Source organism: Poeciliopsis prolifica, unplaced genomic scaffold (genome assembly GCF_027474105.1).
Source record: "Poeciliopsis prolifica strain line A6 unplaced genomic scaffold, Auburn_PproV2 SCAFFOLD034, whole genome shotgun sequence".
In the NCBI taxonomy this organism is placed as follows: domain Eukaryota; kingdom Metazoa; phylum Chordata; class Actinopteri; order Cyprinodontiformes; family Poeciliidae; genus Poeciliopsis; species Poeciliopsis prolifica.
The window spans coordinates 2,532,616-2,551,597 of NW_026562409.1; the positions used below are offsets into that span (position 1 = coordinate 2,532,616).

Consider the following 18,982-nt stretch of genomic DNA (forward strand, 5'->3'; position numbering starts at 1 on the left):
GCCCCCCACAAACACTCTGCTGACCGCTAAGCACTGATCAATACACTCTGATCAATACACTCTAACTCTGATCAATACAGTCTGATCGCATTGATCTCGTGACTTTAAATGAACGCCATCAGCAGCTGTGACAGCGCTCACCTGTCCACCTGAGTCAGAATTATTACTGCGACTCACGATTCTTTTAGTTACTAGTTAATTGATTGATTACTTTGACGATTAATCGGATAAAAGATTTTTTTTATTTAACTTCTTAAGCTTTTTAAAAGATGCAAATAAATAACTAAATTCATTTTTTTCAATAAGTAAATAAAGATTTTACTGCCTAAAATTCAACAACAGTATTACTTTAGTGAACACTTAATTTGTAGCAAAGGAAATGAAGAAAATGTTCCTAACATGTGAAAATCTGTTGATTGTTTTATGGATTAATTATTAGAAAAAAGAAATTAATAGGTTTTTATTTACATATTTACAGAAAATTATGTTTGTCCAACTTAAATGCAAAAGTTTTGTACTTTCTGCAATGATTCTTTTTCTGAGTCTTTTCACTCCAGCTAACAGTGAATCGATTACTACATCAGTAGACAATTATTTAAATAATTGATTAATTACGATTAATCGTTTGAGATGAGTGAGAATTCCAGTTTCAAAAACCGTATGAATAATTTCAGAACCAGTTCAGAACCAGTTCAGTTCACTGCAGCAGAACCAGTTCAGAACCAGTTCAGAACCAGTTCAGTTCACGGCAGCAGGACTGTGGTTCCCCCTGTGGGCAGTGATCTGCTCAGAGAGCCATACATCCCATTTGGACATTGCTCTCTGGGGATTCCACCAGAACCAGAATCTCATCTCAGATCATTTGTCTCACCTTCAGGAAAATGGGTCAGGCCGTGGAGAACCGGGCATGAATCACGTCTGACCCAGTTCCCGCTCCAGGTGTGTGTTTGCTGTCACTTTCATTAGGAACCATCTGTGCGGTGAACTCTGGGACATCTGGGCCGGGCTGACTCCTGGGGGGTCCACCTGCCTGACCCCGGCCTGAACCTTTAAGCTGATCACACACACATTCAGAACCGGGTCGGCGTGTCCCAGTTGTGGAAAGATCACTCTGGTTGTTGCAGCTGTTGCAGGGAACACACACACTAAAAGAACAGAGTGTATTGAGTTTTTCTAACTAGCCAGAGACATTTGTTTTGGATTAGAACAACCTTTTAATTTCTATTTTTGGGGTTAGAAACTAAAAAAACAATTTTTAAAATTAACCTTTAGATATTTTTGGAATTAATTCATTTAAATCACAAGTACTTCATTTATCCCAAAGAAAATTAAAAGTTGTCATAACTCATATCATTCAAATATTTTCAAAAAGTTGTAGTCTATGATTATTAGGAAGCATCTCCAGAAGCAGTCAGTCTTCCAACAAATCTAAAGAAGCCTCTGACTGAAGACAGTTACTGTAAGTCAAATGTTTATCAGGACATGCTGACGTCTCAGTATCCGAACAGCAGAGATGATATTCCACTGTAAAATGTACTAGATTACAGAATCAGTTGTTCCCAAGCTCTGCTCCTCCACCTCATTTGCTTTTGCCACTTCTCTTTCTGGCCTTATAGTTCGAAAGATGTTGGAGTAGGGAATATGATCTCCTCTTTTTGGTTGATAGACTACCAAAAATTGTTCTCAAGAGTATTTCTACTTCAACATATTTTTACTCAAGTAAACATAGCTGAGAAATTACTTAAACATGAATAAAAAAGTATTTGTAAAAAGAAAAGGACACTAATCAAGTAATGATTAACTGATCAAAACATCAGTCATTAAAAAATTACATAATCAGTTACAAAGTCACAAAATCAAACATTTTTCCAAATCACTTTTTTTTCAATACCAGTTTCAGTTTTTGAAACTTTAATCACAAAAGTTAATCACAGTGGGTATTCAGAAATGTTAATTTTCTTCCCAATACTTACTGAGGTAAATATAGTTACTACGCAACTCTGCCAATTAGTAACGGGTCAGAACCTGGCGGTTCGCAGAGCTGCAGATATGAAGGTTGTGATATCTGCTGCCCTCTGCTGGACAGAACTTAAATTGCAGGACAATTTCTCTGATCCATTCATCCATTGGATCTGACCAGGGGCGCCAGATCCGGAGCTTCTATCCTGCAGAGAGTCCAGGCAGATTGGAGCGTCAAAAGGTGGCAGCTCGACTCATGTTTTGGTAGTTCTTCCTTTTTCTAAAAATATATGTATTAACATGATTTCTGTGCATTTTTTCTTAATTTGTGTGTTTTATGATGTAAAGCACTTTGAACTGTCTTGTGCTGTACAAATAAACTTGATTGATTTAATTAAATTGCAAAGAAAAATTAACACAGCATCTTTTTAGAGGTAGAGCTGAGAAATGCAATACAAAAAAGACTCAATCTGAAATGAAAGTATTAATATTACAAAGCTAGTATTGATCCAATACTGATATCCATGATCAATCCGCCCACCTCCAGTGACTTATTTTCACAATAATCACATTTTGGAATTTGTAGGAAACACAGAAAAAAAGTTTTAAAGTATTAAAATATAAAACAATGAATGTTAACACTTTAAAATACTTCTGTTAGTTTATAAATCATTGAACAAGTTGGCGCCTGAAAACATTAAAGTTCTGCTGTTGTTATCATAGCAACCTTCCAGATCTTTCAGGTTCTGGTTCTGGTTCTGGATGCAGAGCTGTACCAGAACAAATCTGGAACAAACTTTCATAAAACTGCAAAACAGCCGAAACACTGAGTTCCTTTAAATCTAAACGAAAAACTTACCTGCTTAGATTTTCTTTTGGTTAGTAACAAGTAAAACATTCATTGATTATATTTGGTTGATAATTTTGATAAAAAAATTTTGATCCATAATTATTATAAAGTGAAAAGCACTTTGAGATTATTGTTAAAATGTGCTGTACAAATAAACTTCACTTTGACTGAACACATTAGCAAAAGAAAATACAATTTCACTGTTTAAAACACACTATAATGTCATAAATAACACAATGTAGGTTTTATTTATTTTTTCCTATAAGGTAAAAGGATTTAAAACAGGTTAAAAGTGCACAAATCATAAAACAATAATAATAATAGATTTAATTTATAATGCCCTTTATAGTTTTAAATCTCAAAGGGCAAAAACAACACAAGCAACAATGGATAAAAATAATTAAATTAATTCATAAATAAAAGAGATTTAAATCAATGTCTACAAAAATGAACCAAAAACAACACAGAGAGTATCGCGTATTTATGTCTTTAACGTAATTTTATCTGAGAATGTGTGAGATTTACAGAATCAGTGTCAGATTTAACTGTGTTGCAGTCGGAGGTTGGAGGAGTTTTAACTCTGATGAATGCAGGAGACGCTCCGCTCCGGGATCAGGATTCTGCGGGTCAGGATTCTGTTTCCGACCCGCGGCTCCTCAGGACTCATCAGATGTCTCTAATGGAGGGACTGAGGCGATCTGCCGACACCTGCACTGCTAAATGTCAGCCAGTCGTACGGCTGGATGCCTCACACACTCTCAGGTATCTGAGCAGCTTAAAGCTCCTCTGTGTGTGTGTAACAAGCCTCTGCTCTGTTCTGAGTCTGCATGAGTCGGCTTTTCCCGCTGAAACATCCTGCAGCTCATCGGCTCGTCTCCAGACACGAGGACGCAGAAAAAGGTTTTCATTCAAGAATCCGGGACGAACCGTGGATCTGATCCTCAGAGACTCAGCAGCTCTGTCCTGTTTGCTGACATCCTGTCCACTTTCACGCTTCCCTGAAAGTCAGACAGGCTGAGGTTATCCGGAGCTGTCTCTCTAGTCATGCTGCTACAGACACACTTGTTTTTCTTCCTTTCTTTTTTAGCAGGTTAATAGAAATGCACTGCAAAAGCACAAAACCTTACCATGTATTTTCTGTCCATTTTAGTGCAAATATCTTAAATAAGACCAAACTAACTTACAAGTAACTTTTCATCAAGATGTAGGAGCTCATTTTAAGTCAACAACTGCTTAATATTGATGACAAATTACTGGCTCCACTAGCAGATCATCTCACTTACAGCATGAATTTTTACCAGTGAAACAATCTGCCACCAGAACTAATCATGTTTATCAATATTAAGAAATTACTGACTTCCAAAAAACTTCAGTCTCTTGTTGAAAAGTTACTTTTAAGTTAGTTTTGTCTTATTTCAAGTGTACAAAGACATCTGCACTCGAAACTAGACAAAAAATATTTTATTTAAAAAAACTTTTCAGCAAGACATGAAAACCTGTTTGAAATCAATAATTCATTATTATTGATTTTTGTAAAAGTACCAGTTTCTATCTCATTTTTTCATGTTCTAAGTTATTTTTTACCAAAATTGAAAGTAAGTATTGACTTAAAACAAGCTTTTAAATTTTTTATAAGTTATTTTTTGCTTAATGTCAAATCTACAAATATATTTTCACTGAAATGTAAAGAAAAATACTTGGTAAGATTTCGTTTTTGCAGTGTAAGCTGTTCTAATCACCTCTGTACGTGAATCTAATTAAAATTGAAAAATAAACGTTATTTTTGTTTTTCAGTTTTTTTATTTTATTTTTGTTGTTGCTATTTATTCTATTATCCTGGTATTTATTTTGTTAGTCTGTAATGTTTGTTGTATATGGAGTAATTGGTGAAATAATAATAATAATGAAATTAATAAAATAAAATAAAACTGCCCCTCATCATGATGCTGCCTCTTCCATGCTTCCCCTCTGGAGGATTTCAATGCCAATGTCCAGTTAACGCATGAACATGTGCAACTTTTTAGGTTTTTGGGGCTTTTTTTTTTTGATAAATCCTTTTACATTTTATTTTGAAACTTTGCAGCTTCCTGTCCCTATTTTGGGATTCTTCTCAGGTTTCTGAGGGTGAACGTTGGAGTTAGAGTCAGATCCAGCTGGAAACAAATGTCAGTTTTATCTACGGTGAAGATGTTTCAACAAATGGATTTTTTTTTTCTCCCGACAGGTGAGACGTATAAAGGAACAACAAGTTACCTGTGTGATGACTCCGCCCACACCTGAGCCAACACCACCCACATTAACTTTATAAAACACAGAGACTCAGACTCTGGATGTAGGAAACATCGTTAACCTGCAGCAGCACACCTGGGAGCCACCTCTCGACAGGTAAGTACTGAACCGTCAGGAGTTCAAGGTGTTTGAGATTTTGATCAAATAAGAAGCTCTAAATCTGATCTATTTACCTGGATCAATTATACGGACATTTTCACACCTCGTGCAGTAAATTCGGTTCAATTGGGGATCAAAATTACAACATTTGTTACATTTTAAGCATCTGCTAAAAAAAGAAAATAAAAGAAAAGTTCCCCTTCTTACCTGTAGTGGCGCTTCACCAAGAACCACTGAAGGAAAGGACACAAAAATCCCCAGAAGAAGACACTGAACACAACTTCCTTCTTTATGAAATGACATCGATGCGTTCTAGTCCACTTCCTGCGTTGTTTGGAGCGGTCTCTGGTCCGCTTGGCGCTCACATGTGCATTCAAACCGCACCAGAGTTCACTGCAACCGGACCGAGACCACGGTCTGTCAGCGGACCAGAGATAGTTTTTATTACGCATTCACACCTCTCCAACCGAACCAGCTTTTGTCAAACGGACCAGAGTTTGATTAAACCGGATTAAGCAGGTCTGGTGTGAACGCAGCCCTGGAGTTGTCTCAATAGACTCCCAGCCCACCTGGATCTCACCTGTTTGGTTCTCACCTGTTTGGTTCTCACCTGTTTGGTTCTCACCTGTTTGGTTCTCACCTGTTTGGTTCTTACCTGTTTGGTTCTCACCTGTTTGGTTCTTACCTGTTTGGTTCTCACCTGTTTGGTTCTTACCTGTTTGGTTCTCACCTGTTTGGTTCTTACCTGCTCTCCTTTCTCGCCACAGATGATTGTGATCCGCTGGTCCAGTCGCCGCTGTGATGTTTGTCTCTCGTTGTCTCCGTCTCGTCCTGCGAGACGTCCTCTCCCAGTCCTGCCTGCATCATTTCCTGCTGGAGTTTGTCGGCACCGCCCTCTTCCTGTCTGCCAGCCTATCAGCTGTTCTGATAAAGGCTGACCTGAGGTCGACAGGTCCGACCAATCACAGCCGTCCCCCTGAGGGTTCTCCCCCCTCTGGGTTTGTGGGATGTCCCCTGCAGGTTGTGTTGGTCTTTGGGCTATCCGTTGCCATGGCAGCGCTGTCCGTGGGTGGAGCAGTTCACCTGAACCCTGCAGTTTCCATAGCGATGGCTCTGACCCTGAGGCTCCGCCTGTGGAGAGCAGCGCTGTACGTGATTGGCCAGCTGCTGGGGGGCGTGGCCTCCGCGGCGCTGCTGCTGGGGCTGATGGGAGATGTGGCGCCTGCCGTGAACCAGGTGAGTGTTCGTCCGACAGCCAATCAGAGAGCACGGTCCTCTCTGACTCGCCCCGTCTGTATCCAGGTGACCGCCGGCGTCCGGCTGCATCAGGCCGTCACCATGGAAACGCTCATCACACTCCAGCTGGTCCTGGTCGTCATGGTGACCACGGAGCTCCCGCTACCTGAGGTGGCCACGCCTCTATTGGTCGGTCTGACTGTCAGTCTGGGTCACCTGGTGGCTGTAAGTCCCGCCCACCTGCCCGCTGGCCCTTTAAGCAGCCAATCAGCCAATCAGCCAATCAGCTTCTGCTTCCTCTGCAGGTCGGCGCCACAGGATGTGGGATGAACCCAGCGCGCTCCTTTGGTCCTGCCGCCGTCACACTCGACTTCCGGAACCACTGGGTCAGCGCGCGCGCGCACACACACACACACACACACACACACACACACACACACACACACACACACACACACACACACAGACTTTATTCTCATCCTAACCATCACATACATCTTTAACATTAACATTAAAAAGCTCCAGCAGGACAGATTTGACCCCTGACCTTGAGTTTCACACATGTGCAACAAACAATTAATCAACCGTTAATTGTAAGTTTAATTGTTTGCATCCTAAACGCAAACACACTAACTTGTCCCTGATTGGTCGCTTCCACCGCAGGTGTTCTGGGCGGGGCCTATTCTCGGGGCGTGTGTGGCCGCCCTCCTCAACGACCTGCTGCTGCGGCCGCGCTGGCGTTGCCCTGGAGATTGGTGGGCGGAGCTAAAACAGCTGTATGTGCTGACAGACAAACAGCAGCAGGGGGCGCTGACACAGCTTCCGTAGTGCACCTGAGCAGCGGAGATCGTCCTCTTCATCGTCGCCATCATCGCAAACGCTTTCGAAGGAGCTGGACTAAATTCATTCTTCTCGTTTAATGATGCTGAAAGATGTTTTTAAACCTCTTTACCTCACAAATTAGAGCATCAATCCAACTCCAGCAACCATGCAGCCCAGAACTTTATCATTTCTAGTTTCATTTGATTATAATGTTTTCAGCATTTTACACAACTATGCATATTTTGCAAAACATGCATACATTATGCACAAAATATGTGTCAGGTGTTTGTCTGAACCTGATAAAAAGAACTGTCAAATATCCAGTAACTTGTTGTAGCAGGTGCTACATTTAATCAAATATTAGTGGACATGCATGCTTCCTTTGAGCTTGTATGTATAATTTTGAACCTGTGTGGATCAAATCTCTAATAAATTTAAACTTAAGCACCAATTTTTGTTTAAAATGTTCACAGTTGTTGGTTTTGCTCAAGTCTGTTGCTTAAAACGGCCATAAAAAAAGAGGCTGAGAAATAAAATGAGTTATTAACGAGTTCTTAAGGAGTGTAAAAGATCAACCATGAAGGTTTTACTTTCCGGGATGTTCCTGAACTCACCACCCACAGCAAACTAAACTCAGCAGATAAGCCAGCTTCTGGTTTTATTTTCTATCAGCAGGAAACAGCAGCTCAGAGCGTTGAACACACACCGCCAGCTGTCAGTCATCTGTCAGGACACACACACACACACACACACACACACACACACACACACACACACACACACACACACACACACACACACACACACACACACGCACACGGAGACAGACAGACAGACGGACAGACTGGGGTTATAAAGGCGTGTTGAAGCATCTCTGGTTCCGTCTCCAGACAGGTGAGATGTGTGTGTTCAGGTGTGTGTGCTGCCTGCTGTGTGTCACGGTCAGTGTGTGTCTGAACCTGCTGGAGAAACCAGTGATGTTCAGTGGACCAGCGGGAAGTTTGTTTGGATTCTCCATCGACTTCCACTCCTTCAACAACACGTAAGTTCTTCATGTCATCTAATCTGTTTACCTGAAACGAAGAATAAAATCGTCATCAGTCGAGTCACACCTGGAAAAATTAGTCAGACATTTTCACTTAAGATCTTCTGAGGTTTGTCTCCAGTGGCTATCTTCTCCCCATTTCTATTCTTGCAACAAAATACTTTAATAAAAACTCATTTTTAGTGTTGCCACAGATTCTCGGTTTTATTTAGTTTTGGACTTTAACTAGGCCACTGTAACACTTGATAAATTTTGATCTGGAGCACATTGTAAGAATTTGAGCTCGATCCCAGTCGTCTGCAGCTTCTCACTGGTTTTCTCCAGGATTGTTCTGTGTTTAGTTTGTTTTTTCCTCTAAGTTTTTACACCGATTCATGTTGGTCTAATCTGAGCAGATCACATTCTTCTACATGTCTGCTGTGTTTCACACACAAGCAAACAGCAAACAGGACTTCTAAATTGAGTCTATAATGTTTGTCCAAAAGAGGGAAAAAATGTGAACTAAAAAAATACAAATGTTTTTATCAGTTTTGTCTTTTTTCCTTTGTACAAACTTTATGTTCCCAATTTATCTCCATACTTCTGTTTCTTCAATAAGTGTCCCACATCAGTGGCCTAATATGGTAATTATGGCGCCATCTAGAGACATTGCTGTGAAACTGATGATGTGAAAAAATGACTAAGTCAAATTCAGCTTTATTGCCCCTTTGCGATATGTTCCACATTTAACATTTTTAATCCATGAGGGTTTTTGTATGTGAGTCTCCAGTTTTTAATAAACCAACGTACAGCTGGGTGTGTTTCACCAAAACCGCCTCTGTTGCTGGTTTGGCCTAATTGACCCCAGGAGGGCTTTGGTCAGAAAGCATGAAGGACATGAGTAGAGTTTAAATGGTCTTGCAATGCATTCTGGGTACAAAAAAAAAAAAGACAATTAGCTGCACCTCATCAGAATGTGAGGAGAAATGAAAGAGTCTCCATTTTCTTCAAAATAAGGGCATGAATATAGATGCTAACTACTTGAACCTTCAACACAGATTTTGATCTTCATTCAGCTGAATGTTCATAAAACAACCAAGTAAATTAGCGCTTTAGAATTTGTCTGGAAATATGAACTTAGTGGAAACTAAGTGCGCTAAATTTTTTCAACTCCAGTAAAAACGATGAAGTGCTAACAGGAGAATTAGCTTTTAGCGCATTAGCTCTGGGCGTCACTGTGATGGTTCCAGATCTGCGTTTGGGTTTGGAGGGTCAATGAGACGAACAGAGAAGATCCGGTGATTCACGGCTGATTCAGAGGTTTTGGTTCTGCAGGTTCTTCGTTGTGGTTGGAGCTCCCAAAGCCAACACCAGCCAACCTGGTGTGACAGAGGGAGGGGCCGTGTTTCTGTGCACCTGGTCACCTGGTGGAGCCTGTGACATCATCGATTTTGACCTGACGGGTGAGTTTCTGATTTGTTCTGCCCAGAATGTCTTCAGGAAATTCTGAATGCTTGGACCAGAAATGACCAGTCCGATTTTTACACCCGATGTTATGATGTCACCTGTCTCCCAGGTGACGAGGAGCACATCCTGTCAGGCCTCAGGTTTCACTCCTTTAAGAGCGGCCAATGGTTTGGAGCGTCTGTTCGCTCAGTCGGCAGCACACACCTGCTGGTGAGAGAACATCGGGTCAAAAACTTCCCCATATTTAGAAGATTTTGATGATTACTTCTGAAAAGTTTTAAAATAACATCTTTAAAATTGCATTTTTTTTCTAGTCTGCCATCCAGCTTTCTAAGGATCCCTAGCGCCCTCTGGCGGCCTCACTTTGAAAAACACTTCACTGGAACATGTCTGGCGCTTTCGTCTCAGTTGGACTTGTGATTTGTGATGTTTTTAATTGAAATAAAGACTTCCTGTGTGTTTCTCCACCTCTAGGCGTGTGCGCCGCTCTTTCATTGGAACGTCAACCAGAAACAGGCAGAATCAGGGAAAACACCTGTAGGAAACTGTCTCCTATTGGACCAAATGACCAGGAGGGCCACACCTTTCTCTCCCTGCAGAGGAGCCTTGATGGAGGACGACTACAGGCTGAGGAGCAACAGTAAGACACACGAACGTCTGGAAGGAAAACCTTAAACCGCCTCACACCGTCTTTGTTGTCTAGGAAACGATCAGCGCTACTGCGAGGTTGGCTTCAGCGCTGACATCACCAAGGTGACGTGGTCTTCCTGTTTCCTGTCTGGGATTCAGACGTTCATCAGTTGTGTAGTAACTGGTTACATTTACTAAAACCTTTTAGGGATGTTTTTTACTTCGCTGCACTTTTTACTTTTACCTTCCTAATTTCATTCTGAAGTATCGCTACTTTTACTTGAGCACAAATTCTGGATTTTCTGCCCACTGACTGAAAAACAAACACAATTTAAGCAAAAATTCACCAGATACAGACACACACCTGCAGTTTTTGTTAAACTAAGTTTTGTTTTCAGTGATTTGGAAACATTTTCTTTGCCTGATTTTATTTTTTGTTACTCATATAAATTATTGTCATTTTTGCCCTTAAAATACCAAAATTTCCACTTTACTTTATATTTTGATGATGTAATTTTTAAATATTAAATGATTATTAATTTGATTAGTTACTGTAGTAGACTTTTTACTAAATAATTTTTACTTTTACTTGAATAAAATATGTTGGGGTCGTGGAGATTCTAGTTGAGTACAACTTTTAGTTTCTTGATCTTAAAGTTTCATAAGTTTTTAAGGATTTCTGTAGGTTTTTCTTTGGATTTTAGCAACTTTTCCTCTCATCTACTCTCTGCTATTCATCTACTGGAAAAAAAACCTTTTGAGTCTGAAACAGTTTTATCCTTAATTCTCTAAATGTCCCAAGGAATTTTAGAGAATTGTGTCTTAGAGTAACTTTAAAAGATATAAAGAAAATGTTGCTTCCAAAGGATGAAGCTATAAAGAAATGGAGGATGTATCTAAACCTTTAAACAGGACTTATGATGATCTTTGACCTTTGCCCTCTGTGTTTAGGATGGTCGGTTGGTGCTTGGAGCTCCAGGAAGCTTCTACTTCCAGGGTGAGGGAGCCCTCTACTGGCTGTTAATTGTAACTACACCAGTTCCCCAATGGTTTTTGGGAAAATCTTTTGTTCAGGCTGAATGATGTGACTAAGGATAACTAAGTATCTGCAGTTACCAGCAGTATAGCCTCAAGAAGACCAGTTTAACAGTTTAATCAGCTGGATGTGAACATGAAATGCAGCAGTCAGACTGACGGCTTTCAGTGGAATCATTTTCCATCAGGTTTAACACTCTTTGCTGATTTCAGGTCAGGTGATCACAGTGGGTGTCAGTGACATCGTCAACAGTAGTCAGAGAGACGAACCCATCCAGTTTGTGGCTGGAATCCACCAGTCAAATGAGCAGGGAGGTTACGACCTTTACCGAGGTGAGAGACACATTAAAAGGGCTTTTATTCTGAAAGGTAAACATCTTTCATTTGTTAAGCTTTGGTATTTAAATAGACTTTTTTGTAAAGGGACGTAAGATTTTTTATGAACTGTCAAAAAGTTCACAAAAGTATTATTCAAAGCCTGAAATGTACTGTATTTCATGTGCTGATCAGCTTTTATTTTGAAGGGCAGGGAATGATGCAAATCTCCTACTTTTAAAAAGCAGAAAGAGACCAGTGTTTCCAAACTGCAACAGGATTTTCTAGAAGATCTTTAAAACTGCACAAAGTCACATGTGAAAAGCTAAAAAGTGTTTTTGTTTTTACTTTTTCCTGTTCTGCTGTGCAGCACATATTGTAGTCGTTTTATAAAAGCGATGAAACGTAATGTGTGTTTGTCAGGTTACTCAGTGGCCAGTGGTTTGTTGACTGGAGACGCCACAACAGGTAAGTAACTTTAATCTAATCTAGAGAGATTTTTCTTTTCCTAACCTTTTTGTGTTCACCAGATTATGTGGTCGGGGTTCCAAATGACAGGAACACGGCAGGAACGGTAAGTTTTCCCGTGTGGTTTGGGTTGTAATGAACTGATTCTGTGACTCTGATGAAGGCGATGCTCTGATGTTGGTCTGCTCTACCAGGTGAAGATCTATGACGGCAGGATGGCCGGCTCCCTGAGAGTTCACCACACCTTCCCGGGGACTCAGGTGAAAACTCAAACTGTTCTGCTCTGTTCGGATGCTAATGAACTGCAGCTAAGATGTCTCCGTTTCCTGCAGGTGGCGTCCTACTTTGGTCACAGCGTCGCCGTGGCGGACGTCAACAGTGATGGGTGAGAAGAAACACATCTGGGAGATTTAGTGTTTTTCTGAAAAGATGGAGGCTGGATCTATTTTCTGGTGTGACTTTGGTTGTGTTATTGGTTTTTGGTGCAGCCTGGACGACGTGCTGATCGGAGCTCCTCTCTTCATGGACAGAGTGATGGGGCAGCTGCAGGAGAGAGGCCAGGTCTGAAACTCAGTTACAGATTCTTTGTTCTGAGCTTCAACTGGGCCGCCTTCCTGCTTTTATTAAAATGAGGAATGCCCTGCTTACATAACGAGTGTGCAATCCTAAAGGGGAGGGGAGCAAAGCACAGCTGCACACTAAAGTGCACAGAACTTAATTATACAACCTTCAAAAACATATTTCATAATATAATAATATCAGTTTGCAGTTAATCTGATAATGAGCTCTGGAACTTCCTGTTCATGGTTCCCTCCTTTTCACTCCTCAGCAGGCAGGCTGCTTCTCACTGCTTTCTGTTCTCCGAAAACACTTCCAAAACACTTAAAGCACACCATCAAAATGTAAATATAAAGGTCAATAAATGGATGATAATATAAGATAAAACAAAATAAATGATAATAAACTATAAAAACTCTACCAACACAAAACCCATAGACCCTTTCCAGTGGGATGTGCTTGGAAAATCTCCAAAACAATACATTTGTTATTCATGACCTCATCAACAGACTTGCTGAGTTTTTAGTGAATTTATTTTCTAGTTTCAGGATAAACAATCAATCTGAATGTTTCCCTGTTCAGGTCCTTTTATACCTGCAGAAGAAAAAGTCCTCCTTCTCCTCACAGCCTGACCAATCACTGATCGGTCAGTCGATCTATGGCCGTTTTGGCTCCGCCCTCTCCGTGCTGGGTGACCTGGACATGGATGGTTACCAAGGTATCCATCTTTTCAACATCATAAACCTTCTAGCTTCAGGGCGCTAATCCAGTACTACCCCTCTGTGTACAGATGTTGCTGTTGGGGCTCCATGGTCAGATGGAGGCGGTGGCCAGGTGTTTATTTACCTGGGCAACAGCAACGGCCTGTCAGCTACGCCCTCGCAAATTATTAACAGCCCATTGCTTAGCAGAAGGTCAGCATTTGGATTTTCTCTCAGGTCAGGAGTGGATCTCGATGGGAACGGATACCCGGGTATGTTCAGGAGCTCCGGCTTATTGTTTAATAATTACTGATCAACAATCAGCTGCTGCTTGTGTGTTTGTAGATCTGCTGGTTGGAGCATGGGATGCAGACCAAGCTTTTCTCTACAGGTGATTCTCCACAGTTTCAATTTTTTACAAAAAAACTTTATATTTCAAATGGTTAACATCGAGTAAGGTTATTTAGTAAAGCCATTATCAATAGTTCAATGTTGATTGGCTGATAAGGCCCTTGTGTCGTATCATTCCCCATAAGGAAAACTGCCTTCGTGTTGCTACTTTGGGTTTGTGTTCAGGTCTCAGGCTGTGATCCGGTCCAGAGTTTCTGTCTCACTGCTTCCAGACTTCCTGAATCCAGATGTCAAACTGTGTCATCACAAAAACACACCAGTTTCATGGTAATTAAGCAACTATTCAAGAGTTTTCATTGCCTTGGATTTTTAAACCAGGAACAACAAACTTCACTCTAAAGTCAATCTTTCTACAGCCGGTTGTTCCCTGCTCAAGTTTGAGGGAAAATTGTGATCGGTGAAATTCTGCTCAGTCAATTTTAAAGCATGACTGTTCAGTACAACCCAAGCCTCCACAATCACTGGTTAGTACAAGCTAGTTTCTGTTCCCAGTTTAGACTTGGTTTAATCTAATGATACAAGAGTCTTGGTTCAGAACAAGACACATGAATTGCCAGCTGAACATCTCCATCCAATGCAGATGTAGGTAAATTTCAAACTCTTGTGGCTCAAGAAACTGATAAACCACCTCAAAAATCTTCTGGAAACCAGTACTGTTACTTTAAGCACCAATTCTATCAATGGTAAGATTCTCAGAATATCTGATGAGGAGTTGTTGTCTAAAGATCAGTCTCTCTTTATGCTCCCTTAACTCACATAGTCAGTGTGCTCATTTCTGTACTTTAACCAGTGAAACAAAAATGTAAACTCAACTTCCCTGGAGTAGGTGATGGGAGGTTTATTCCTGTATAAAGATGCTATACGAGTATCAGTTTAAGTATCTAAAATGCTTTTTGTTGCAAGATTTTTTGGTATCTGAGTGTTAAAAATGTTAAAATGAGCTTCAATATAAAGTCATATGTCATCTGCATATCATTAAACATCAGAATATTATTCTATTTTTGCAGGGACTAAATACCTGATAAATCTATCTGCATTTTTGTTGGTATATCTCCTCAGTTTTGCTGTCCAAATGTGCGTCCATGTCTCTGGTCACAGAATCCCTCAGCAGACAGGTAAAGGTGTCTTTAGGGGTATTTCAGAATACGTTAATGTCAGTAATCTAATTCTGTCTGCTGGCTGTGGTGGCAGCTCTAAGGGTGGAGCTACACCTGGACACGATGAAGCAGCCAATGGCACGAAGAACTCTGCTGCTGTCAAACAATCAGCCTCAGACGTCAATGGAGCTGGTTGTTGAGAGGCAGGTGGGCTTGGCCTGTACCAATCACACAGCATACCTGAGGGTGAGTGGACAAACTGATACAGTCCCACCTGTATCTGCTGTAGGTGGGATTAATGATGTAGACTTGAACTCTTTGAATTGTCACATTGTGGAGACATGGTTGAGGTTTGATAGTAATGTGGCTTTACGCTGTTCTGTTTGTGCGTTTAGTCTGAAGACGAAGTTCGGGATAAACTGAGTCCGATCTTCATCACTGCTGAGATCAGCCTCCACATCTCTACCCAGAATGCTCTGCTGCATGGTCAGACACACTCAACAGTCCAGGTAAGCCAGCCTACTTCCTACCAGAGGAGGAAATGAACCCAGGACCAGCGTTTCTGTGAACAAAAAGATAATCAGAGTATCTGTGTGTCTTATAGAGCCGTTTGATTCTGGACTGCGGGGATGATAATGTTTGCATTCCTGACCTGAAGCTGAGCGTTGAACCGTGAGTCAACATGATGACATTGATGAGGAAATCCACCAAGAATTTCAGTAATTGGAAGAAAGCTTTCAAAATACTGAGACACAAAGACAAAATTGCTACAGAAATAACTATATCATCAGCATATAAATGCATCCCTGATTTAAATGATGAATTTTTGCATAGTGGTTAATGGACTGAAGTGCTGACATATTGTTTTGTGTGTCTCATGATGTGTGATGTTAGTGCATCAGACAGTGTGTTGATCGGAGATGATCAGTCCCTGTTGTTGTTGGTGTCAGCTACAAATGATGGCGAGGGTGCATATGAGACTGAGCTGGTGGTCCAACTCCCTGAACACACACACTTCCAGAGCTGTCAGGTGAGATGTTCTCACACACGCTGATAAAAATGAACTGCTTAAACAGCCAATAAGAACAGTCTTGTCGGTTTTTTATTTGTAGGGCGAAAACCGACTGGTGTGTGTTCAAAGGAAAGAAAACCTGACGGCTGTTGTCACATGTGACCTCGGGAATCCAATGAAACACAGACAGAAAGTGAGTGAATCTCCAAAGCACTGTAGCACTCATGATGCTAAGCAGAGTCTAATCTTCAGTCTATTGGGATTGGAGTCAAACCAAGCCCTATATGAGGAACTCGTCAGCGTAGAACTATCCTTTAGTGATTATTGCTTCTTTACCTGCAGGTCCAGACCGGTCTCCTCTTCAGCGTCGGCAACCTGGAGGAGGTGGACAGTCACATCACCTTCCGCCTAAGAATACGAAGGTGCAAACTCTGCCTGGTATCCTGGGTTTACTGCCAAAAGCTCATATCCCTTTGTCTCACTCTCTGTCCACCTTTCTGTACCAGTAAGAACTCTGTGAACTCCAGCAGTAACCGTGTGACAGTGAAGGTTCAGGTGAAGGCCGAAGCCACGCTGGAGATCAGAGGGTATAACTCAAAACTTTTCTGGGTTTTAAACCAGATACACAGATTGACTGCAGGTTTTGGTGTCTCTGCAGGGGATCTATCCCTCCGGACGTCCTCTTGCCCCACCCGGACTGGCAGCCTGTAGGTAACCCTGGAAGTCTGGAGGAAGTTGGGCCACTGATGGAGCATGTGTATGAGGTGAGGTTAACGTCTGGTAATGAGGTATATGAGCAGGACTTGGGGAAAAAAACAAGACCAGCATTAGACCCAGCTCATGAAACTGATTTGGTGGGAGGTTATCCAGTTCAGAGAATCACTCCTGGTTATAGACGTCAGATAAACATTTCTGACATATCTTGTTGACAACCCACTGCTTGATGTTGCTTTGACTTAACTGTGGAGGCTTTAGGACAGACTGGACCTGAACATGAGGTAGAGCAGTAGGAGCTCTGCTGGTTTGCTGCTATGGACTGGAAATCCAGGTTCTGGTGGATCTGAAGCTCCAGTCACCATCTGCTGAAAGCCAACATGCTGTTCATCATCTGACATTGATGTCATTGATGATTCCGGTTTGTAGATCAGGAATCAGGGTCCCAGTTCTGTCAACGCTCGACTGACCGTGGACTTCCCTTCTACCTGGCGACATCACTTCCTGTTTTATGTCATATCCACCCCGTCAGAAGAGTCCTTGAGTTGTCAGACACTGAACACATCAGAAGTGATGTCTTTAGAGGTAAAACAACATCATGTTTCTTTTCATTCATGGAACTTAACCCTCACCTGTCTATAGCTCACCTGTCTCATCTGTCTGCAGCTCGTAGGTAACTCCAGTCTTGCTGTAGTTTCTCAGCCCATCCAGCAGGAGGAGACAAACTCACTTGGACAAACCGTCAATGTGGTAAAAACAGTTATATTCCTGAATGGTCGCTTTATGAAAGTCACTAATCTGTAATAACTCCTTCCTCTGCACACCTTCAGGTCACTGAGAAATATTACAGGTGTGTGTTTCTCTGATCTGAGGCTGAGTTACGTTTGTTTCAGAACTGCAGCAACAGTGAGACAGGGTGTGTCCGGTTTGAGTGTGATGTCATGGATTTGGGGCGGGGCTTTAGCGCCGTGGTAAAAATCTCAGCTCGGCTTAATTTGCACACACTCACACAGGTATGTCTGAAGACACACACACGCACACACACACACGCATGCACGCACACACACACACACACACACACGCATACACACGCACACAGGTGAGGGTTCTGTTGTCATTTTATGTTTTGTCCTTCAGACCTCCTACCTCAACTATGACCTCATTTCTTCTGCCTCTTATGATGCAATCAGCGCACCATCAAAGGTCCAGCCACTGCTGCTTACAAGTGGACAAACACAGGTAATCAATAACCATTAAATCAATAAATACTACCCAGCAGAACTCAGAAGTGTGTGTGTGCATGCGTGCGTGCGTGCGTGTGTGTGTGTGTGTGTGTGTGTGTGTGTGTGTGTGTGTGTGTGTGTGTGTGTGTGTGTGTGTGTGTGTGTGTGTGTGTGTGTGTGTGTGCAGGCTCAGCTCAGTGTGGTGTGGCGCCCTCCTGATGGGGAGAAACCCGTTCCTATTGGCTACATCATCTTGTCAATCATCTGTGGATTCCTCCTCCTCTGCCTGCTCTGCTTCATCTTCTGGAAGGTATCAATCAGTCAATCAATCAATCAATCGGTTGGTCTGTCTGTTTTTGCCTTAATTAATGAGTTTCTGGTTGAATCAGTGACGTTTTGGTTTGATCTCAGTATGGCTGTTGCTCTGACCTTTGACCTTCTGTTCAACCTGAAGGTTTTGGTGCAGAACTTGATGGAGTTGAAGTTTAAGCTTTTCTCCACATGACGAGTTCACACCCCTCTGTCTTATTAAAGCTTCCTCCATCTTTGTGTGCATGTGTGTGTGTGTGTGTGTGTGTGTGTGTGTGTGTGTGTGTGTGCGTGTGTGTGTGTGTGTGTGTAGCTGGGCTTCTTCAGACGCACCAGACCCCCCACTGATGATGATGATGGTGACAACAATGGAGAGCAGCAACTGGTTGAGGAGAGTCACGTGACTGAGTGATGCGTCTTTGCCTGAAGCGCAGCAACTTACTGTTCCTTTAAACGATCAGCTCTAAATAATCGAGATCCTCCGATCAGAAGCTCTCAGATTGGAGGTTCACGCTTCGTTTCCATGGCCATTCATCATATTATACTTTCTTCCTTCTTCTTCAGTCACAACATGAAATAAAGGCTGATATCTTCTATCTTACATGTATTTTTAGTGTGCTAGTGCTAATATCCAACATTAATGGTCCACATTAAACATGTTCAAGTTACAAACTAAACACACAGATACTGTTTATTCTCAAAATATTACATAATAAACATATTTTACTTTGCATGCATCCATTTTATAATTTTTAAGACTTAA

General features: G+C 41.6%; 2 protein-coding genes across 2 annotated transcripts; both read left to right on the forward strand.

The window, feature by feature from the left end:
• Positions 1-4,984: 4,984 nt before the first annotated feature.
• Positions 4,985-7,694, forward strand: LOC129373709 (aquaporin-1). The gene is given in 5 exon segments (XM_055051765.1): positions 4,985-5,194; positions 5,965-6,433; positions 6,500-6,694; positions 6,697-6,819; positions 7,097-7,694. Coding segments are annotated over 4 exon segments (918 nt in total). The 5' UTR covers positions 4,985-5,194; positions 5,965-5,998; the 3' UTR covers positions 7,262-7,694.
• Positions 7,695-8,120: 426 nt separating this feature from the next.
• itga2b (integrin, alpha 2b) lies at positions 8,121-18,942 on the forward strand. Its single transcript, XM_055051773.1, has 31 exons — positions 8,121-8,297; positions 9,615-9,742; positions 9,856-9,956; positions 10,221-10,386; positions 10,450-10,499; positions 11,328-11,373; positions 11,625-11,744; positions 12,150-12,194; positions 12,257-12,300; positions 12,389-12,454; positions 12,527-12,579; positions 12,683-12,755; positions 13,335-13,470; positions 13,543-13,725; positions 13,799-13,844; positions 14,030-14,131; positions 14,924-14,979; positions 15,056-15,207; positions 15,357-15,470; positions 15,566-15,633; positions 15,856-15,991; positions 16,074-16,166; positions 16,316-16,395; positions 16,480-16,560; positions 16,632-16,737; positions 17,117-17,272; positions 17,354-17,437; positions 17,581-17,700; positions 17,825-17,926; positions 18,098-18,220; positions 18,533-18,942. Exons 1-31 carry the CDS (start codon positions 8,155-8,157, stop codon positions 18,629-18,631), a joined length of 3,072 nt encoding a protein of 1,023 aa, XP_054907748.1. The 5' UTR covers positions 8,121-8,154; the 3' UTR covers positions 18,632-18,942.
• The last annotated feature ends 40 nt before the right edge of the window (positions 18,943-18,982 follow it).